At 43.4% G+C, this 22,449-nt stretch overlaps 1 protein-coding gene and 1 pseudogene across 1 annotated transcript in view; one reads left to right on the top strand and one right to left on the bottom strand.

Annotated features, from left to right (window-relative positions):
* The window catches only part of LOC121544769 (RNA helicase aquarius-like), a 134,755-nt gene that overhangs the window by 35,653 nt on the left and 76,653 nt on the right, over positions 1–22,449 (bottom strand). The window contains 5 exon segments of the mRNA XM_041854904.2: positions 9,387–9,412; positions 9,415–9,518; positions 10,127–10,314; positions 15,842–15,913; positions 17,769–17,906. Coding sequence (XP_041710838.2) covers positions 9,387–9,412; positions 9,415–9,518; positions 10,127–10,314; positions 15,842–15,913; positions 17,769–17,906 — 528 coding nt within the window.
* On the top strand, positions 11,967–12,771 carry LOC121544768 (annotated as a pseudogene).

Genomic DNA, 22,449 nt, shown 5'->3' with positions numbered 1-22,449 from the left:
CTCCCGCCAATCCTTGCACATTCATTGTTTCATTGTGTGAATTATTTGCCCTTTTATTTATATATTTTTTTATCAGCTCCCCATTACATACACTACATGACCAAAAACTCATTCCAAAATCATGGGCATTAATAGGGAGTTGGTCCCCACTTTGCTGCTACAACAGCCTCCACTCTAGATGTTGGAACATTGCTGTGAGGACTTGCTTCCATTCAACCACAACAGCATTAGTGAGGTCGGGTACTGGTGTTGGGCAATTAGGCCTGGCTCGCAGTTGGTGTTCCAATTCATCTCAAAGGTTTTTGATGGAGTTGAGGTCAGGGCTCTGTGCAGGCCAGTCAAGTTCTTCTAAGCCGATCTCGACAAACCATTTCTGCACGGGGGCATTGACATGCTGAAACAGGAAAGGGCCATCCCCAAAATGTTGCCACAAAGTTGGAAGCACAGAATCGTCTACGATGTCATTGTATGCTGTAGCGTTAAGATTTCCCTTCACTGGAACTAAGGAGCCTGAACCATGAAAAACAGCCCCAGGCTATTATTCCTACTCCACCAAACTTTACAGTTGGCACTATGCATTTGTGCAGGTAGCGTTCTCCTGGCATACGCCAAACTCAGACTCGTCCGTCGGACTGCCAGATGGTGAAGCATGATTCATCCCTCCAGAGAACTCGTTTCCACTGCTCCAGAGTCCTATGGAGACAAGCTTTACATAACCCCAGACGAAAAATTGACAAACTATATTTTTGGAAAGCTGGCAACCTATGACGTTGAAAGTCACTGAGCTCTTCAAATAAAATAAAATGTTATTTGCCTAATACAACAGGTGTAGACCTTAAAGTGAAATGCTTACTTACAAGCCCTTAACCAACAATGCAGTTTTAAGAAAAATAAGTGTTAAGTAAAAAATAGATAAGTAAAAAAAAATTACAAATAAATAACAAAAGAGCAGCAGTAAAATAAAATAACAGTAGGGAGGCTATATACAGGGGGTACCAGTACAGAGTCAATGTGCGGGGGCACAGGTTAGTCGAGGTAATTGAGGTAATATGTACATGTGGGTAGAGTTAAAGTGACTATGCATAGATAATAAACAGAGTAGCAGCAGCGTAAAAGAGGGGGTGGGGTGGGAGGACAATACAAATAGTCCGGGTAGCCATGATTAGCTGTACAGGAGTCTTATGGCTTCGGGGAAGAAGCTGTTAAGAAGCCTTTTGGACCTAGACTTGGCGCTCCGGTACCGCTTGCCGTGCGGTAGCAGAGAGAACAGTCTATGACTAGGGTGGCTGGAGTCTGACAATTTTTAGGGCCTTCCTATGACACCGCCTGGTATAGAGGTCCTGGGTGGCAGGAAGCTTGGCCCCAGTGATGTACTGGGCCGTACGCACTACCCTCTGTAGTGCCTTGCGGTCGGAGGCAGAGCAGTTGCCATACCAGGCAGTGATGCAACCAGTCAGGATGCTCTCGATGGTGCAGCTGAACAACTTTTTGAGGATCGGAGGACCCATTCCAAATCTTTTCAGTCTCCTGAGGGGGAATATACTTTGTCGTTCCCTCTTCACAACTGTCTTGGTGTGTTTGGACCATGATAGTTTGTTGGTGATGTGGACACCAAGGAACTTGAAGCGCTCAACCTGTTCTACTGCATCCCCGTCCATGAGAATGGGGATGATGTTCCTCTTGTCCAGGTGGGAAAGGGCAGTAAGGTCATTCTACTGCCAATGTTTGTCTATGGAGATTGCATGGCTGTGTGCTCGATTTTATACACCTGTCAGCAACGGTTGTGGCTGACATAGCAGAATCCACTAATTTCAAGAGGTGTCCACATACTTTTGTATATATAGTGTATGCCACCAGTAGTAAATGTACTGTTAATACAGTTGAACTCGGAAGTTTACATACACTTAGGTTGGAGTCATTAAAACTCGTTTTTCAACCATTCCACAAATTTCTTGTTAACAAACTATCGTTTTGGCAAGTCGGTTAGGACATCTACTTTGTGCATGACACAAGTCATTTTTCCAACAATTGTTTACAGTCAGATTATTTCACTTATAACAGTCCCCTGTAGCTCAGTTGGTAGAGCATGGCGCTTGCAACGCCAGGGTTGTGGGTTCGTTTCCCACGGGGGGCCAGTATGAAAAATGTATGCACTCACTAACTGTAAGTCGCTCTGGATAAGAGCGTCTGCTAAATGACTAAAATGTAAAAATGTAAAATAATTCACATTATCACAATTCCAGTGGGTCAGAGGTTTACATACACTAAGTTGACTGTGCCTTTAAACAGCTTGGAAAATTCCAGAAAATGATGTCATGGCTTTAAAATTCAAGTCAATTGGAGGCGTACCTGTGGATGTATTTCAAGGCCTACCTTCAAACTCAGTGCCTCTTTGCTTGACATTATGGGAAAATCAAAAGAAATCAGCCAAGACCTCCGAAAATTTTTTGGGGACCTCCACAAGTCTGGTTCATCCTTGGGAGCAACTTCCAAATGCCTGAAGGTACCACGTTCATCTGTACAAACAATAGTACGCAAGTATAAACACCATGGGACCACGCAGCCGCCATACCACTCAGGAAGGAGACGCGTTCTGTCTCCTAGAGATGAACGTACTTTGGTGCGAAAAGTGCAAATCAATCCCAGAACAACAGCAAAGGACCTTGTGAAGATGCTGGAGGAAACAGGTACAAAAGTATCTATATCCACAGTAAAACGAGACCTATATCGACATAACCTGAAAGGCCGCTCAGAAAGGAAGAAGCCACTGCTCCAAAACCGCCATAAAAAAGCCAGACTATGGTTTGCAACTGCACATGGGGACAAAGATTGTACTTTTTGGAGAAATGTCCTCTGGTCTGATGAAACAAAAATAGAACTGTTTGGCCATTATGACCATCGTTATGTTTGGAGGAAAAAGGGGGTTGCTTGCAAGCCGAAGAACACCATCCCAACCATGAAGCACGGGGGTGGCAGCATCATGCTGTGGGGGTGCTTTGCTGTAGGAGGGACTGTTGCACTTCACAAAAAAGATGGCATCATGAGGAAGGAAAATTATGTGGATATATTGAAGCAACATCTCAAGACATCAGTCAGGAAGTTAAAGCTTGGTCGCAAATGGGTCTTCCAAATGGACAATGACCCCAAGCATACTTCCAAAGTTGTGGCAAAATGGCTTAAGGACAACAAAGTCAAGGTATTGGGAGTGGCCATCACAAAGCCCTGACCTCAATCCTATAGAAAATGTGTGGGCAGAACTGAAAAGGCGTGTGCGAGCAAGGAGGCCTACAAACCTGACTCCATTACACCAGCTCTGTCAGGAGGAAGGGGCCAAAATTCACACAACTTATTGTGGGAAGCTTGTGGAAGGCTACCCGAAACGTTTGACCCAAGTTAAACAATTTCAAGGCAACGCTACCAAATACTAATTGAGTGTATGTAAACTTAAGACCCACTGGGAATGTGATGAAAGAAATAAAAGCTGAAATAAATCATTCTCTCTACTATTATTCTGACATTTCACATTCTTAAAATAAAGTGGTGATCCTAACTGACCTAAGACAGGGAATGTTTACTAGGATTAAATGTCAGGAATTGTGAAAAACTGAGTTTAATGTATTTGGCTAAGGTGTATGTAAACTTCCGACTTCAACTGTACCTGTCATAAATTGATGTTAATGCATGTATTAATTACAGTCATTTACCATTCTTATTCTCAGAGTGGAAACTTTGTTTACAGAGTTCACAACCTGCTACACTTGTGAGAAACATGTTTTGGTTAATTTCATAACCATAATTTACAAGATTTGCCAAAAAATGAATGTATTTTGTTTGGAATGCCCCATGTGAGCAATGAGCATGTGTCTGGTTTCTCTGTCCTGATAATGTTGAGGGAGCGCACACGCCTGAGCACGCACAGAATTACCTGGCCTACTCCGTGGAAATGTATGAACATTTATTACTTTTTTTTTTACATCCATTGCGAATGATACTATATTAAATCTATAGTTCCTCACAGTAAGCTATTTGAAAGATCTTTCCAAAAATCTCCCCCTAGATAATCCTCGTTGTGAAAGAGCAATGGAAGTTATAGGCCTACTGCTGCATTGGCATATTGGCTATGAATTTCATGAACTCATTTCTTTAGCCGCCAATGGATCACGGTGTATCAATGTGTCCATATGGCAGAGGCTGGTGATTTCACATTAGTTGTCTTAAAACTTTGAGATTTGTATCATTTTAATTCAAATGTTATGATTAACCACGGGACAATGATTTTGAGAAATTAAAACGTTATTTTTGAAATTAAACTGTTCCACGAAAATGCGCATATGAAAATCATAACCGGCACGCAGAACGGTAGGACAAATTGTAAGCTTCCCCAAACTTGAAACTCACGCGCCGCCTATGAAGTCTTAATAAAATAATTGCCTCCATGTTTCCATGGTTGGATTTTGCCTATTGGCTACTTTGAAGCAAGGTAAGACATGCCTCATAATATGAAATAAAACACTCAGGTTTCAAACAGCCTCCAGATCACATTGTAAAGTGGTGGGTGACGTACTGATAGCCTGTTGCCTGCACTTGAATGGTGAATGGGAGGCGTGCCTTAAAAATACCAGTAGAGAAAAAAATAGTAGCTCTTTTTAAATCGTGCACCAAAACTTTTTTTAACAAGCGATTGCATTTAGAATTGTTGTCCAATGAATGGGCTTATAAAAGCAGATGTTTTACTCCAGCAGCAACCAGCTGAGGAGCAGCAGGAGAAATCCTGCTCAGAATAGGCTCTGTATGCTGTGATGGTTGTGTTGGATAAATAAGATACATGATGACTAACGAAAACACACACAGGCCAATTTAATTCCACTAAATTATGCAAATTTACCTACAGACAGATAAGCATGACCGTCAAATGTTATGTCGGATGGACAGTGGTCTAAGGCACTGCATCGCATTGCTAGCTGTGCCACTAGAGATCCTGGTTCGAATCCAGGCTCTGTCGTAGCCGGCCGCGACCGGGAGACCCATGGGGCGCACAATTGGCCCAGCGTCATCCAGGGTAGGGGAGGGAATGGCCGGCAGGGATGTTGCTCAGTTGGCAGAGCATGGCGTTTGCAACGCCAGGGTTGTGGGTTCGATTCCCACAGGGGGGCAGTATGAAAAATAAAATAAAAAAGAATGTATGCACTCACTAACTGTAAGTCGCTCTGGATAAGAGCGTCTGCTAAATGACTAAAATGTAAATGTAATGAATAAAAAGCATTATTTTGTAATGGGATTTTTTTTCTTCCCCGGTCATTTTGGCCAACAACAGTTTTATTTAAAATCGGCTTTTCATTTTTTTGGGGGGCCAAAAGCCGGCAATTGCTGACTAACGGAAACCCTGGTGTGTGTGTGTGGTGTCTCCAGCATGCCGGTCTCTCTCATGTCTCTGCTTAACACAAATGTGATCTTATGTGCCCAAAATCAAGAGAACTCAGTAACCATGGCAACAGCTGCCTCAGCCCATCGCCTTAGTTTTAGTGTAACGGCCCAGGACTGGCACGTGGCTAAGTAACTGAGGGAGATGTGAAGTAAAGAGGGAAAGAAATTGGGGAGGGAGTGAAAGAGTGTGTGGCTGTGGCACACTACCCCTAAAAGGAAAATGAGAGTTAAGACCTCAGTTGAACTACTGTAGAATCAGGGCTGAGTGAAACATACTGACAATGTAATGTACTGGTAAATACACACACACTAAAATAATCCATCTAATGTTGACCTTTTCAAATGATCAGTGATTTCAATCTTCCCCCTGGCTCCCATCAGTGATCTACTGAATATTATAAACCAGGTAGTTTGGGTCCTGGATGCTGATTGGCACGAAAAGCATTTCAGCCGTGTGTATATCAGACAATATACCATGGGTATGACACAAAAATACCTGTTTACTGTTCCATTTATGTTGGTAACCAGTTTATAAGAGCAATAAGGCACCTCGGGGGTTTGTGGTATATGGTCAATATAGCACAGCTAAGGGCTGTTCTTATGGATGACGCAACACTGAGTGCCTGGATACAGCCCTTAGGCCTTGGTATATTGGCCATATACCACAACCCCCCGTGGTGCCTTATTGCTATTATAAACTGGCAACCAATGTAATTAGAAGAGTAAAAATAAATGTTTAGTCATACCCGTGGTATACGGTCTGATATTCCATGGCCAATCAGCATTCAGGGCTCGAACCACCCAGTTTATTTTTTACATATATATTTTTTTGTCACTTAGCAGACGCTCTTATCCAGAGCGACTTAACAGTTAGTGAGTGCATACATTTTTCATACTGGCCCCCCGTGGGAATCGAACCCACAACCCTGGCATTGCAAGCACCATGCTCTACCAACTGAGCTACAGGAGGCCCCAGTTTATAATGGCCAAGATACCACACCCCCTCTGGCTCTGTTGCTTAAATTAAGGGAGTCTACTGCAATATACGGTCTACTTTACATCACAACCATACAACGTGTATGATGTGACGCACGTCATTTTCCAACTATCCGAGATGTGGATAAATAAGGGAAAACATTTTCCTTTATGACCCATTTCAGAACAGTGCAAGTGCAGAGCAGGGGGACCAACAATGAGCTTGAGGGGTTGGAGTATTAACGCACTTTAGCAAAAGGAAAGGGGGATAGATTGCTGCTGGCTAGGTCTCCTGTTGCTAGTGCCCAATGGAGTGCCTTGAGCTGGAGTGTGTGTTTGTGGCAGGGGGGAAAAAGGGCTGTTTGTGTACAGCTGTGACAGGCATTCACCAAACACTGGTACTATTGCCTCTCCAGCGTCCAATTCACCCTGCTGATCAAGTGTGTGTGTGTAGAGGAGGGTATGTGGTGGGGGCCACTTTACCCCTCTGGTCTCCGGACAAGTATGTGTAAGGGGGGGGGAGATTTGAGAGTTGTGGTCAGTTCCCTTGAGGCGCCTAAAAATGGCAACAGCCAAATGGAGAGGAGAGACCGAGAGACATGCTCCTCATTTAACATGTACAGACCTATAGACACATGCTCCTCATTTAACATGTACAGACCTATAGACACATGCTCCTCAATTAACATGTACAGACCTATAGACACATGCTCCTCAATTAACATGTACAGACCTATAGACACATGCTCCTCAATTAACATGTACAGACCTATAGACACATGCTCCTCAATTAACATGTACAGACCTATAGACACATGCTCCTCAATTAACATGTACAGACCTATAGACACATGCTCCTCAATTAACATGTACAGACCTATAGACACATGCTCCTCAATTAACATGTACAGACCTATAGACACATGCTCCTCATTTAACATGTACAGACCTATAGACACATGCTCCTCAATTAACCAACAATGAGCAGCTTCAGGACACACACACTCAGACCCCCCTGAGCGAGCCACTCTATAAGGAAAGACAATCTGTCTGCTAGTATGGAGGACAAAGTTACTAGCCTGTCCTGAGTGGCTCCAGTGTTAGCTCCAGTGTTAGCAGTGCGCTAGGTAATGAATATATAATCTGGATTTGTCCTGGATCCATTATGGTTAAAATGAATGAATCCTTGAACAATATTTTCTGCTACTGTGGGGAGTGAGTGTGTACAGTGCATTCGGAAAGTATTCAGACCCCTTCACTTTTTCCACATTTCGTTAGGTTACAGCCTTATTCTAAAATGGATTCAATTGTTTTTATCCCCCATCAACCTAAACACAATAACCCACAATGACAAAGCAAAAACATTTTTTTTAGGAATGTTTGCTTATTTATTAAAAATAAAAAACTGAAATATCACATTTATGTAAGTATTCAGACCCTTTACTCAGTACTTTGTTGAAACACCTTCGGCAGCGATTACAGCCTTAAGTCTTCTTGGGTATGACGCTACAAGCTTGGCACACCTGTATTTGGGGAGTTTCTCCCATTCTTCTCTGCAGACCCTCTCAAGCTCTGTCAGGTTGGATGGGGAGCATTGCTGCACAGCTATTTTCAGGTCTCTCCAGAGATGTTCGATCGGGTTCAAGTCCGGGCTCTGGCTGTGCCACTCAAGGACATTCAGAGACTTGTCCCGAAGCCACGCCTGCGTTGTCTTGGCTGTGTGCTTAGGGTTGTTGTCCTGTTGGAAGGTGAACCTCCGCCCCAGTCTGAGGTCCTGAGCGCTCTGGAGCAGGTTGTAATCAAGGATCTCTGTACTTTGCTCCGTTCATCTTTGCCTCGATCCTGACTAGTCTCCCAGTCCCTGCCGCTGAAAAACATCCCCAAAGTATGATGGTGCCACCACCATGCTTCACCGTAGGGATGGTGCCAGGTTTCCTCCAGATGTGACGCTTGGCATTCAGGCCAAAGAGTTCAATCTTGGTTTCATCAGACCAGAGAATCTTGTTTCTCAAACTCCAAGTGGGCTGTCATGTGCCTTTTACTGACGATTGCTCAGTTTGGCAGGGCGGACAGCTCTAGGAAGAGTGTTGGTGGTTCCAAACTTCTTCCATTCAAGAATGATGGAGGCCACTGTGTTTTTGGGGACTTTCAATGTTGCAACACATTTTTGGATTGTGCCTCGACACAATCCTGTCTCGGAGCTCTACGGACAATTCCTTCAACCTCATGGCTTGGTTTTTGCTCTGACATGCACTGTCAACTGTGGGACCTTATATAGACAGGTGTGTGCCTTTCCAAATCATGTCCAATCAATTGAATTTACCACAGGTGGACTCCAAGTTGTAGAAACATGTCAAGGATGATCAATGGAAACAAGATGCACCTGAGCTCAATTTGAGTGTCATAGCAAAGGGTCTGAATACTTATGTAAATAAAGGTCTGTTTTTTATTTGTAAGAAATTTGCAAAAAAATCTAAAAACCATTTTTTGCTTTGTCATTATGGGGTATTGTGTGTAGATTGCTGAGGAAATTGTTTTATTTAATCCATTTTAGAATAAGGCTGTAACATAACGAAATGTGGAAAAAGTAAAGGGGTCTGAATACTTTCCCAAAGCACTGTATGTGGAGTGCTTGTGTGTCTGTGTACGTGTGTGTTCCTGTATGTCTGTGTTCCTGTGTACGTGCGTCTGTGTGTGTTCCTGTGTGTGTGTTCCTGTGCGTGTGTGTGTGTGTTCCTGTGCATGTTCCTGTGTATATGCGTGTGCGTTCCTGTGTATATGCGTGTGCGTTCCTATATATATGTTCCTGTGTGTGTATATATATATATATATATATATATATATATATATATATATATATATATATATATGTGTGTGTTCCTGTGTATATATATGTGTGTGTTCCTGTGTATATATATATATATATATATGTGTGTGTTCCTGTGTATATATGTGTGTGTGTTCCTGTGTATATGTGCGTTATTAACCTGGTAGAAGTAAGGGTTGGGCTCTGGAAATCGAAGGTCAGGCCAGGGTTGGGGGCCTGGAACTGGGGCAGGAGCTGTACATGGGGCAGGTTCCCCAGCTGCTTATAGCGCCAGTTATACAGATTACACAGACTGGAGGAGAGATGGAGAACCATGTTAGCATTAGCATCACAGAGATTGATCATTCATTCCTGTGGTTAGAGAGAGCCACCATACCATTAGCATCAAAGAGATTCACTATTCAACACTTTAGCTTAGCGTCCATGTTAGTATACATAGAGGGCACCAGAGGTAAAACAAACTCAAGTGACTATCCACTCTACTATTCAACTGTATCAGCTGGTACTTAGCAACTATTGGATCATGGACATAGCCAGGGTTTTTTAATTGGCTAACAGACTAGTTATTTTCGTCTCGTCTTACGTTTAAGACGATTAAAAGATGTCATACACACTAACCAAATATTCTGTTGATATTTTTGCACTAATGTTTGATGATCAAAAACAGCATGATAAAGTATTTTCACATTTCAAAATGACTTTTTGCATGTTCAGACTTGTTTATGTTTGATTAAAGATAAAAAATAATATCAAATCAAATGTATTTATTTATAAAGCCCTTTATACATCGGCAGATGTCACAAAGTGCTTATACAGAAACCCAGCCTAAAACCGCAAACAGCAACCAACGCATTTCTGTTTTAACCATATTCATTTATGTCCCCAGAGCGCCTAACCCACCTGGCGTGGGCACGTCCCTGGGCATCCAGGTCAACGGTGGGTACCCCCAGGCGTACGAAGCGGGTGAACAGGGACTGCTCCATGTTGGAGTACTTCTGGAAGGCCATGTTCTTAATGACGGGGGGCAGCTGGTGGTGGTCTCCTATCATGATCCAACGCTTCAACCTGCTGTAGCCGTCTTCTGGGTTCTGGAGAGGGAGAGGAAAGATACTGTAGGTCAGTTCAGTTCAGTTCTCCTCCACAGAGACCATAGAGTGTTTCTGAGGGAAAATGACTGCCCATGCATTAGCAAAAAAAAAAAAAACATTTTGATTTTGAAACAAAAAAGTTTGCTCCAGCATTTTTTGATAATATCCTATTATTTCATATAAAACTTAAAGCTGCAAAATGTAACTTTTTGGGCGACCCAAACAAGCAGTAGATCTGTTCTATGTGCGCTATTGCTATGCTTCCTGTATTTCGTTTTTGTGTCTTACTTTCGGTTTTGTAGACCAGCTTCAAACAGCTGAAAATACAATACTTTTGGTTATGGAAAATATATTTCACAGCGGTTTAGATGGTACAATGATTCTCAACACTACACTTGCTTGTTTTGTCACAAACTGAAATTAGGCAAAGTGCATCTTTAATTATGGACATGTCTTTCTTTAGGTAGGTTAGATCTGATTGTATGGTGGCGGTCAGCTAGTTAATATCTGTGTCAGTGTTGCTTTGGTTTAGCGCCCCCTTCCAGAGCGTACAGGCCATCCACTAGGACAGCTCATAGACAGGTGGTCATGGGGAGAATTGTTCAGACATATTGCAGCATTGGTGTGGTGTGTGTTTGCGAACATGTGTTGGGGGCTGACGTCCTTTACATTTGTCTGCTGCCTCACAGTAAAAGCACAGCCCCCTGGAGAATAGCTGTATGCCTTCACTCCTTCTCTCCGTATCCCTCCTCTCCTTCTCTTTTCACAAGCAGCGACAACATTCAGTCCATCTGCCTTGCATTTCAAACACCCCTCACCGCCACAGCACCTCTTCACACATCTGTTCTTCGCTCTCCATTCTCACCCCTCTCTGCCTGTTAACTGAGTGGCGAACTTTGCACTCCTTCATTGCCCTCCAGCTAGACCATAGGACTGTGTCGCGGTGTCAGAAACAGCCTGGAAACAACTATCTGCTCCAAGCAACTGATGCAAAGTTATAATATTCAATTTAAATTATTATATACAATTCTTGCTACCAATAGAATGTTATTTATATGGGGGATACAATCTTCCCAGCTCTGCAGATTTTGCTGCGAAGAGACAGAATCATTAGATCATTTGTTTTGGTACTGTCCATTTGTAGTTTGTTTTTGGACACAGGTCCAGGAATGGCTAAAGGATTGCAATATTTACCTGGAGCTAACCCTGCAGATAGCACTACTGGGTGATCTGAAAAGTCATAGTCAATCGATCAATAATATAATAATACTTTAGCATATAATAAGACTTTCCGTCTCTCATGCAAATTAATTACTTAAAAATCATACAATGTGATTTTCTGGATTTTTGTTTTAGATTCCGTCTCTCACAGTTGAAGTGTACCTATAATAAAAATTACAGACCTCTACATGCTTTGTAAGTAGGAAAACCTGCAAAATCGGCAGTGTATCAAATACTTGTTCTCCCCACTGTGTGTATATGTATATATATATATATATGTATATATATATATATGCGAGAAAAAAACATATGTGATGCAGACAATTATATTGATGAAAGTTACAATCTATCTGAAATATTAAAGCTGATCTACCCCCTAAAAAAAAGAAAAAAAAAGAAAGTTATAATATTCCTGCAAAACTTCCAGTAGAATGGCTGTCCCTCCATCATATCTGCAAAGGACATATTCAATAAAGGATATGGTTTTGGATTGGTGAAACTTGATCTCAAGGCCAAGTCTTCAAATGGAGTGGAATTCTAAACCTCTGGCTAGTCCAACACTGACACCAGCAAAGTCAATGGCAAGTACAAATGGGGTGAATACAGCCTGACGTTTACAGAGAAGTGGACCACAGACCACACTCTGGGGACTGAAATCACTGTTGAAGATCAGACAACCAAAGGACTGAAACTTACGTTCTACACCCAATTCTGGCAAGAAGAGTGGGAAGGTGAAGATTGCCTATAAGCGTGAAAACGTCAACCTGGGTGTGGATGTAGACTGACTTTGCCGGCCCGGCCATGCATGTGGCAGCAGTGGCCGGGTACGAGGGATGACTGGCTGGCTACCAGATTACCTTCGACACAGCCAAGTCCAAAATGACCCAGAGCAACTTCGCTGTTGGCTATAAGACAGGAGACTTCCAGCTGCACACCAATGTTAATGATGGCACATAGTTTGGAGGGTCCATCTACCAGAAGGTGAATGACAAGCTGGAGACAGCTGTGAACCTTGTCTGGACAGCAGGCAGCAACAGCATCTGCTTTGGCATCGCTGCCAAGTACCAGCTGGACTCCAGTGCCTCCATATCCGCTAAAGTTAACAATGCCAGCTTGGTAGGAGTTGGCTACACCCAGACACTGCGGCCAGGTATGAAACTCATCCTGTCTGCACTGGTCGATGGCAAGAGCATCAACACCGGTGGCCACAAACTGGGACTGGAGCTAGAGGCATAAGCTTCTAGCTATCCTGTCTAGTGAAGTCGTCGTATTTCATATTTGAGGGAATAGCAGAGGAATTTGGCCTGATGTATTTCCAGCCAAACAACCCTTAAGGGATGTCTCAAAGGAAAGGGATGAATCTAACCTAAAGCAACAACATACATAACATAGCCCTCAGTTCTGTCAGTTAGATTGATCCCCAACCCATTAGCTACAGTAATTTCCTTTCAGTTGGTTTGTAGTCAGTCATTCTGTGTGTTCTACAGTAGCCAAGTACTACTAGGTCTGTTATTTATTCAGTCATGTAGCCCTATACCGTGCTGTACACCACTAGTTAAATACATCCTCCTTCTCAAAGAGCGCATTCCTTCTGCATCTTTTACATCTGCTTTATCGGTTTGGCTCATTGGTTTGGACAATCTGAGGGTTATATGAAGACACACTATATATACAAAAGTATGTGGACACCCCTTCACATTTGTGGATTCGGCTATTTCAGCTGACAGGTGTACAAAATCAGGCAAACAGCCATGCAATCTCCATAGACAAACATTGGCAGTAGAATGGCCTTACTGAAGAGCTCAATGACTTTCGTGGCACTGTCTGCTCAGCCGTGAAGTGGTAGGTCACATAAGCTCACAGAACGGGACCACCGAGTGCTGAAGCGCGTAGTGCGTAAAAATCGTCTGTCCTCGGTTGCAACACTCACTAGAGCGTTCCAAACTGCCTCTGGAAGCAATGTCAGCACAAGAACTGTTCGTCGGGAGCTTAATGAAATGGGTTTCCATAGCCGAGCAGCCACACACAAGTCTAAGACCATCATGAGCAATGCCAAGTGTCGGCTGGAGTGGTGTAAAGCTCGAAGCCATTGGACTTTGGAGCAGTGGAAACGCCTTCTCTGGAGTGATGAATCACGCTTCGCCATCTGGCAGTCCGACGGACGAATCTGGGTTTGGCGGATGCCAGGTAAACGCTACCCGCAAGAATGCATAGTGCCAACTGTAAAGTTTGGTGTAGGAGGAATAACAGTCTGGGGCTTCATGGCTCCGGCTAGCCCCTTAGTTCCAGTGAAGGAAAATCTTAACGCTACAGCATACAATTACATTCTAGACGATTCTGTGCTTCCAACTTTGTGGCAACACTTGGGGAAGGCCATTTCCTGTTTCAGCATGACAAAGCCCCCGAGGACAAAGCGAGGCCCATACAGAAATGGTTTGTCGAGATCAGTGTGGAAGAACCTAATTGCCCAACCTCACTAATGCTCTTGTAGCTGAATGGAAGCAAGTCCCTGCAGTAATGTTCCAACATCTAGTGGAAAGCCTTCCCAGAAGAGTGGAGGCTGTTATAGCAGCAAATGGGGTGACCAACTCCATATTAATGCCCATGATTTTGGCATGAGATGTTCGACGAGCAGGTGTCCACATACATTTGTTTACATCCCTGTTAGTGAGCATTTCTCCTTTGCCAAGATAATCCATCCACCTGTCAAGTGTGGCACATCAAGAAGCTGATTAAACAGCATGATCATTCCACAGGTGCACCTTGTGCTGTAGACAATAAAAGTACTCTCTAAAATGTGCAGTTTTGTCACACAACACAATGCCACAGTTGTCTCAAGTTTTGAGGGAGCGTGCAATTGGCATGCTGACTGCAGGAATGTCTACCAGAGCTGTTGCCAGAGAATAAAATGTTAATTTCTTCAATGTCGTTTTAGAGAATTTGACAGTATGTCCAACCGGCCTCACAACCGCAGAACAGGTGTAACCACGCCAGCCCAGAACCTCCACATCCGGCTTCTTCACCTGCGGGATCGTCTGAGACCAGCCACCCGGACAGCTGCTGAAACTGAGGAGTATTTCTGTCTGTAATAAAGCCCTTTTGTGGGGAAAAACTAATTCTGATTGGGTGGGCCTGGCTCCCCAGTGGGTGGGCCTGGCTCCCGTGGGTGGGGTTATGCCCTCCCAGGCCACCCATGGCTGCGCCCCTGCCAAGTCATGTGAGAGTAGAGGTTGGATAGAGAATGATGAGTTAGCTCTGCTGCTGCTGATTAGGAGGGAGAGTTTAATGAGGGCTTGCCCCAGAAAAACCTGATATTACCAAGGCTTGTAAGTCAAGCCTGATTCAATCACCGATGGGGATGCAATGTAAGGAAAACGAGGGGTGGGGGGGATGTGGGGAAGGTGGATTATCGTTACTCTGCGCGTAGTGGGTACTACAACAGAAGGCATGATGGGCTGGATGTTTGCATTGGTTAGAGCGAGACTAAGAGGTAATTGGCCAGGTTGATGTGGCTTAATGGTCTCCTCTAAACAGACCCTAGTGCTATCTGAGGATATTAGGCCCCAGCATTGACAGCCCCATAGAGTACCACAGTATGAGTCATAATACCCATAAAACCTGGAGGTCAAACAGAGAAATGGTTCCAATCTTTTTTCCACCATTCATTTTTCCCATAGGGGATTGTAGAAACACATAAAATAAGGACTGTGTTTCGTGTAGGCTTACCCCTGGCGTGACGTTTTGATAACTGTGTAAATCTCGTCATGCCAGAGTAAGCTTACACAAAACACAGCCCTTATTTTAAGTGTTTCTAAAATCCCCTATGGGAAAAATGAATTACATTTTACATTTTAGTCATTTAGCAGACGCTCTTATCCAGAGCGACTTACAGGAGCAATTAGGGTTAAGTGCCTTGCTCAAGGGCACATTTACGTCATTTAGCAGACGCTCTAGTCCAGAGCGACTCACAAATTGATGCATTCACCCTATAGCCAGTGGGATAACCACTTTACAATTTTTTATTTTTTTTTATTTTTTATTTTTTGGGGGGGGGGGGTAGAAGGATTACTTTATCCATGGCATGAGATGTGGAAAATGATTGGAACCATTTCCCTGTTTGACCGCTAGGTTTTATGGGTATTATGACACCTCCACTGTGGGGCTCTATAAAGTCTGGATGGACCCATTAATCCTGAGTGACAGGGAGTTCTCTTTTCAGGTGAAGTATAGACCTGTAGATGGGCTTTAGACCTGAATAAAGGGGTTTAGCTCTGGTGGGTTTTCAGGTCTGGCTGTAGTAATTTACTTGTAGCAGGAGAGGGATGAAGGTCTCAATCTCCAGGATCTGAGCTGCTTCCTCCATCAGGATGTTGTCATACTGAAAACAAAAGAAAAGAAGTGTAAGTGTCGAGTTGCCTCTGACTCAAGTACTATGTGTGTGTCTGATCTTTATGTACAGGTTTTTTTCTGGATTAAAAGGGAGTTGGTGGGCGTGGCAGAGGGCGTGGTCGGCCCATCGGCACGGCAGAATTTTAGATAACATTTTAGAGGCCCCACCATGGTGGTGTAGACTTTTATTTTTAGCCAATTTCCTGCAATTCTACACATTTCTCCATGGCGCTGAGATACAGAAAATCCAGAAAATCACATTGTATGATTTTTAAGTAATAATTTGCATTTTATTGCATGACATAAGTATTTTATACATCAGAAAAGCAGAACTTAAGATTTGGTACAGAAACCTTTGTTTGCAATTACACAGATCATACGTTACCTGTAGGTCTTGACCAGGTTTGCACACACTGCAGCAGGGATTTTGGCCCACTCCTCCATACAGACCTTCTCCAGATCCTTCAGGTTACGGGGCTGTCGCTGGGCAATACGGACTTTCAGCTCCCTCCAAAGATTTTCTATTGGGTTCAGGTCTGGAGACTGGCTAGGCCACTCCAGGACCTTGAGATGCTTCTTATGGAGCCACTCCTTAGTTGCCCTGGCTGTGTGTTTCGGGTCGTTGTCATGCTGGAAGACCCAGCCACGACCCAGCTTCAATGCTCTTACTGAGGGAAGGAGGTTGTTGGCCAAGATCTCGCGATACATGGCCCCATCCATCCTCCCCTCAATACGGTGCAGTCATCCTGTCCCCTTTGCAGAAAAGCATCCCCAAAGAATGATGTTTCCACCTCCATGCTTCACGGTTGGGATGGTGTTCTTGGGGTTGTACTCATCTTTCTTCTTCCTCCAAACACGGCAAGTGGAGTTTAGACCAAAAAGCTCTATTTTTGTCTCATCAGACCACATGACCTTCTCCCATTCCTCCTCTGGATCATCCAGATGGTCATTGGCAAACTTCAGACGGGCCTGGACATGCGCTGGCTTGAGCAGGGGGACCTTGCATGCTCTGCAGGATTTTAATCCATGACGGCGTAGTGTGTTACTAATGGTTTTCTTTGAGACTGTGGTCCCAGCTCTCTTCAGGTCATTGACCAGGTCCTGCCGTGTAGTTCTGGGCTGATCCCTCACCTTCCTCATGATCATTGATGCCCCATGAGGTGAGATCTTGCATGGAGCCCCAGACCGAGGGTGATTGACCGTCATCTTGAACTTCTTCCATTTTCTAATAATTGCGCCAACAGTTGTTGCCTTCTCACCAAGCTGCTTGCCTATTGTCCTGTAGCCCATCCCAGCCTTGTGCAGTTCTACAATTTTATCCCTGATGTCCTTACACAGCTCTCTGGTCTTGGCCATTGTGGAGAGGTTGGAGTCTGATTGATTGAGTGTGTGGACAGGTGTCTTTTATACAGGTAACGAGTTCAAACAGGTACAGTTAATACAGGTAATGAGTGGAGAACAGGAGGGCTTCTTAAAGAAAAACTAACAGGTCTGTGAGAGCCGGAATTCTTACTGGTTGGTAGGTGATCAAATACTTATGTCATGCAATAAAATGCAAATTAATTACTTAAAAATCATACAATGTGAATTTCTGGATTTTAGTTTTAGATTCAGTCTCTCACAGTTGAAGTGTACCTATGATAAAAATTACAGACCTCTACATGCTTTGTAAGTAGGAAAACCTGCAAAATCGGCAGTGTATCAAATACTTGTTCTCCCCACTGTCATTTCTTTTTAGATTTTTTTGGGGGGCTTAGGTGGCCCGCCCAAGGATTTCAATGGCAGAAAAATCCCTGGAGTACATATAGTGTAGTGTAGTGTGTGTGTGTATGTGTGTGTCTGACCTTGAAGCCCAGCTCCACCAGGTCATGGCGTTTGAGGGCAGCGTGGGTACAGGTCATGGCGATGATCTTAGCCTCCTTCACAAGCAGGTACTTGGAGCGGTCCAGTCCGCTCCTCAACAGCTCAAAGGCACGGAACTCCTGATGGTCACACACACACACACACACACACACACACACACACACACAAGTAAGACGACTGCTCAGTCTGGGGTTAGGGATAGAGGTCAGGGTTAGAGGTTAAATCGTCAGCATGGACAGGTAGTGACGACTGGTTCTAAGGGCTACACCACAGTGAGCTAATGTTTGTCATTAGATGACATATGATGGAAGACAATCATCCTTAGACGTAAAATTGAAGAGTAGTATAACACTTACAGTAGATCACATCCTTGTGGATTCCATTTTAACTAAATATTCTAAATAAACAACCAATACATCGGATGTCAAAATGTCACTGATGCCAAAATACAGGATCATTATCAAGTATGTGACCATCTCTTCTATAGTCAACCTCTACAACAGGTAGGTCATACAAGGTCATTGTAAAAAACGAACAAAACCAATTCCTTGGAAGACGCACCAAAACAAATAGTGAAACATAAGAGTAATTGCACGTGACTTTTCTTAATTCCATTATTTTACTTTTAGATTGTGTATTGTTCGATACTACTGCACTGTTGGAGCTAGGAACACAAGCATTTCGCTACACCCGCAATAACATCTGCTAAATATGTGTATGCGACCAATAAGATTTTATTAGGATTTTTTTATTTGACCTCTTCTACGTTTTTAGGAAATCCTTGAGATCAGGACTGGATGTGCAACCGGCATCTACAGTTATTATCCTAATAGCTTTACTTTCTTCTGCCATCTCACATGACACGATACTCTGCCATCTCCTCCTTTTTAGTCTTTTCTATCCTTAGCGGCAGGCTAGGTGAGAATTTAAAAGGGTATGGGTTACTGTTCAATAGAAGGTTAGTGAGCTGCCAAGCACTTCACAACAGATTCCCTTCCAGGCCTCGTCTGAATGGGAAAAGCAAGATTGGGGGTGTGATTGGGGGTGCTTTCCTGAAAGGAAAAGCGGAGCCTTTGAGTGCACTAGAGAATATTAATATTTGATGCGTTACTATTTTAACATTAATATTAAACCCAATCAAAACATGCAATATTAATTAGCTCTAATTTTAACGCCTGTGGTTCCTCAGCGGTTGAAGGGTGAAATGAAGCCGGAATTCTTCCCTCCCTGAGCGGATTCACTCAGACTGAAAGGAGAGAAAGAATGGAGGAAGAAAATAGGATAAACGGCATAGGGATGGATGTCGCGGTAGATGTCTGTACATGCTGAGTTCTGGCCGGTCCTTTTCATTCAGGGAAACTGACTGTGTGTGTGCGCGTGCGTGCGTGATGGCATCGTCTGCTTAGATGGCATCTCATAAACACAACCTTTATCTTTAAACACTCCTTGTAGGCAACAGACACCGAGGCGGATCACTTTCATTCTCCTGTGATTCTAGAGGGAGATTCTAACGTCTCTGAGCGGGGGGAGACAGACATATCTCTGCAGCAGCATCATGGGCGAGGCTGAGCTGAGGGAACATAGTAAGGTGCTCCTGTCTGATGTGATGCAGCTAGTGATACGGGGGATGCCAGATAAATCAAGACCACACATACATGTTAGGATATTACCTCCACCCAATAACTTCTTTATTGCTTCTGCAAGGCCTTCGCACGGCTCCCATAAATCTCTAATGTTATTGTTATCTCTATATAAAGACTGGATGCAACCAGAAGGGGCAGCAGACGAGTGCGTTTACAGTGGGGAAAAAAAGTATTTAGTCAGCCACCAATTGTGCAAGTTCTCCCACTTAAAAAGATGAGAGAGGCCTGTAATTTTCATCATAGGTACACGTCAACTATGACAGACAAATTGAGGAAAAAAATTCCAGAAAATCACATAGTAGGATTTTTAATGAATTTATTTGCAAATTATGGTGGAAAATAAGTATTTGGTCACCTACAAACAAGCAAGATTTCTGGCTCTCACAGACCTGTAACTTCTTCTTTAAGAGGCTCCTCTGTCCTCCACTCGTTACCTGTATTAATGGCACCTGTTTGAACTTGTTATCAGTATAAAAGACACCTGCCCACAAGCTCAAACAGTCACACTCCAAACTCCACTATGGTCAAGACCAAAGAGCTGTCAAAGGACACCAGAAACAATATTGTAGACCTGCACCAGGCTGGGAAGACTGAATCTGCAATAGGTAAGCAGCTTGGTTTGAAGAAATCAACTGTGGGAGCAATTATTAGGAAATGGAAGGCATACAAGACCACTGATAATCTCCCTCGATCTGGGGCTCCACGAAAGATCTCACCCCGTGGGGTCAAAATGATCACAAGACCGGTGAGCAAAAATCCCAGAACCACACGGGGGACCTAGTGAATGACCTGCAGAGAGCTGGGACCAAAGTAACAAAGCCTACCATCAGTAACACACTACGCCGCCAGGGACTTAAATCCTGCAGTGCCAGACGTGTCCCCCTGCTTAAGCCAGTACATGTCCAGGCCCGTGCTAGAGTGCATTTGGATGATCCAGAAGAGGATTGGGAGAATGTCATATGGTCAGATGAAACCAAAATATAACTTTTTTGGTAAAAACTCAACTCGTCGTGTTTGGAGGACAAAGAATGCTGAGTTGCATCCAAAGAACACCATACCTACTGTGAAGCATGGGGGTGGAAACATCATGCTTTGGGGCTGTTTTTTCTGCAAAGGGACCAGGACGACTGATCCGTGTAAAGGAAAGAATGAATGGGGCCATGTATCGTGAGATTTTGAGTGAAAACCTCCTTCCATCAGCAAGGGCATTGAAGATGAAACGTGGCTGGGTCTTTCAGTATGACAATGATCCCAAACACACCGCCCGGGCAACGAAGGAGTGGCTTCGTAAGAAGCATTTCAAGGTCCTGGAATGGCCTAGCCAGTCTCCAGATCTCAACCCCATAGAAAATCTTTGGAGGGAGTTGAAAGTCCGTGTTGGCCAGCGACAGCCCCAAAACATCACTGCTCTAGAGGAGATCTGCATGGAGGAATGGGCCAAAATACCAGCAACAGTGTGTGAAAACCTTGTGAAGACTTACAGAAAACGTTTGACCTGTGTCATTGCCAACAAAGGGTATATAACAAAGTATTGAGAAACTTTTTGTTATTGACCAAATACTTATTTTCCACCATAATTTGCAAATAAATTCATTAAAAATCATACAATGTGATTTTCTGGATTTTTTTTCCTCATTTTGTCTGTCATAGTTGACGTGTACCTATGATGAAAATTACAGGCCTCTCTCATCTTTTTAAGTGGGAGAACTTGCACAATTGGTGGCTGACTAAATACTTTTTTTCCCCACTGTATGTGTGTGTGTGTGTGTGTGACTGTGTGTGTCAGCGTTTCCGTTAGCTGGTAACAGCCGGCTTTTGGCCGATTAAAAAATTGCAATGCCGATAAATATAATTGCCACCGGCCAATTGTCCAGGAGAATAAGAAAAAATCCAATTGCGAAATAATGCTTTTAAGCCTATTCATTGATGTAAATACCAGTTGATGTAAATACATTTGACTGGTCATACTCATCGGTCTATAGGTTAATTTGCATAATTTAGTGGAATTAAATTGGCGCGTGTGTAAAGTATATTCGTTATGTGTCTTATCACACGCTTACAGCATACAGATACAGAGCCTTTGAGAGGAAAATCTGACAGACAGCGCGAGAGCTGCTGCTACAGCATCTCAAACAGCAAATGTATAGGCAACAGAAGGCAGGCTTCATCAGCACGTCACACACCACTTTACAATGAGTTGGAGGCTGTATGCATTTTGAAAACATATACTTAAATTGTTTGAAACCTGAAAGATTACTACATATTATGAGGCATGTCTTCCCTTGCTTCAAAGTAGCCTAGCCAAAATCAGCCTATAGCCGTGGAGGCAATTATTTTATTTATTGTCCAGTAGCCAAAGGCACAATCATAGTCATATTAGCAACCCATGCTAGTTGTTGCATATTAGATTTCCCCTCTTTCAAAATTTTTAACAGATATTTTCATATCTGTCACATGAAACCACTTGCATCTGCGGTGTGCTTTGACAACGGTGTTTTCCCGTTAATTGCATTATGGAAGGAACATTCACACGTAGTCTACTGCCTTGTGCTCATTGCAGCACTTACAGTGTCAAGAAACAATATTTAATCAACATTTTCAGCTAAATGTTCTGATCTATTGCATCAGACTCATCGCTTTTTAATGTTTTTTTATGTTTCCTAGGCCTACTGGTTGTATGGATTTGGGATCTATCGTCCCACAACTGCCCCAGAGTCTGTTTGGAATAGGCTATTTCTTTCTCGACAAGCTGACCAATAGAGTATGTAAACTTTTCTACTATGGGGGATAGTAGATTGACATAGGCTAGTGATTTTTCTGTTTACTACTCATCTTGTTGGCTGAGGAAAAGTAAATGTGGACAGTCATTCTAACATCTTCAAAGTGGGCATCAGAATTCGGTAAGAAGGACCGCACATCATTGCATCCTCGACTTGCATATTCTGTTAATATGAATTACCATTATCTAAATGTGATTTCTGTAATTCTGAGCACCGTGGGTGGACACCCTGATCAGGTT

The sequence above is a fragment of the Coregonus clupeaformis genome, chromosome 29, assembly GCF_020615455.1.
Source record: "Coregonus clupeaformis isolate EN_2021a chromosome 29, ASM2061545v1, whole genome shotgun sequence".
Classification (NCBI taxonomy): domain Eukaryota; kingdom Metazoa; phylum Chordata; class Actinopteri; order Salmoniformes; family Salmonidae; genus Coregonus; species Coregonus clupeaformis.
The sequence above is the reverse complement of the archived record's forward strand: the minus strand, read 5'-3'. Positions and strand labels throughout refer to the sequence as shown.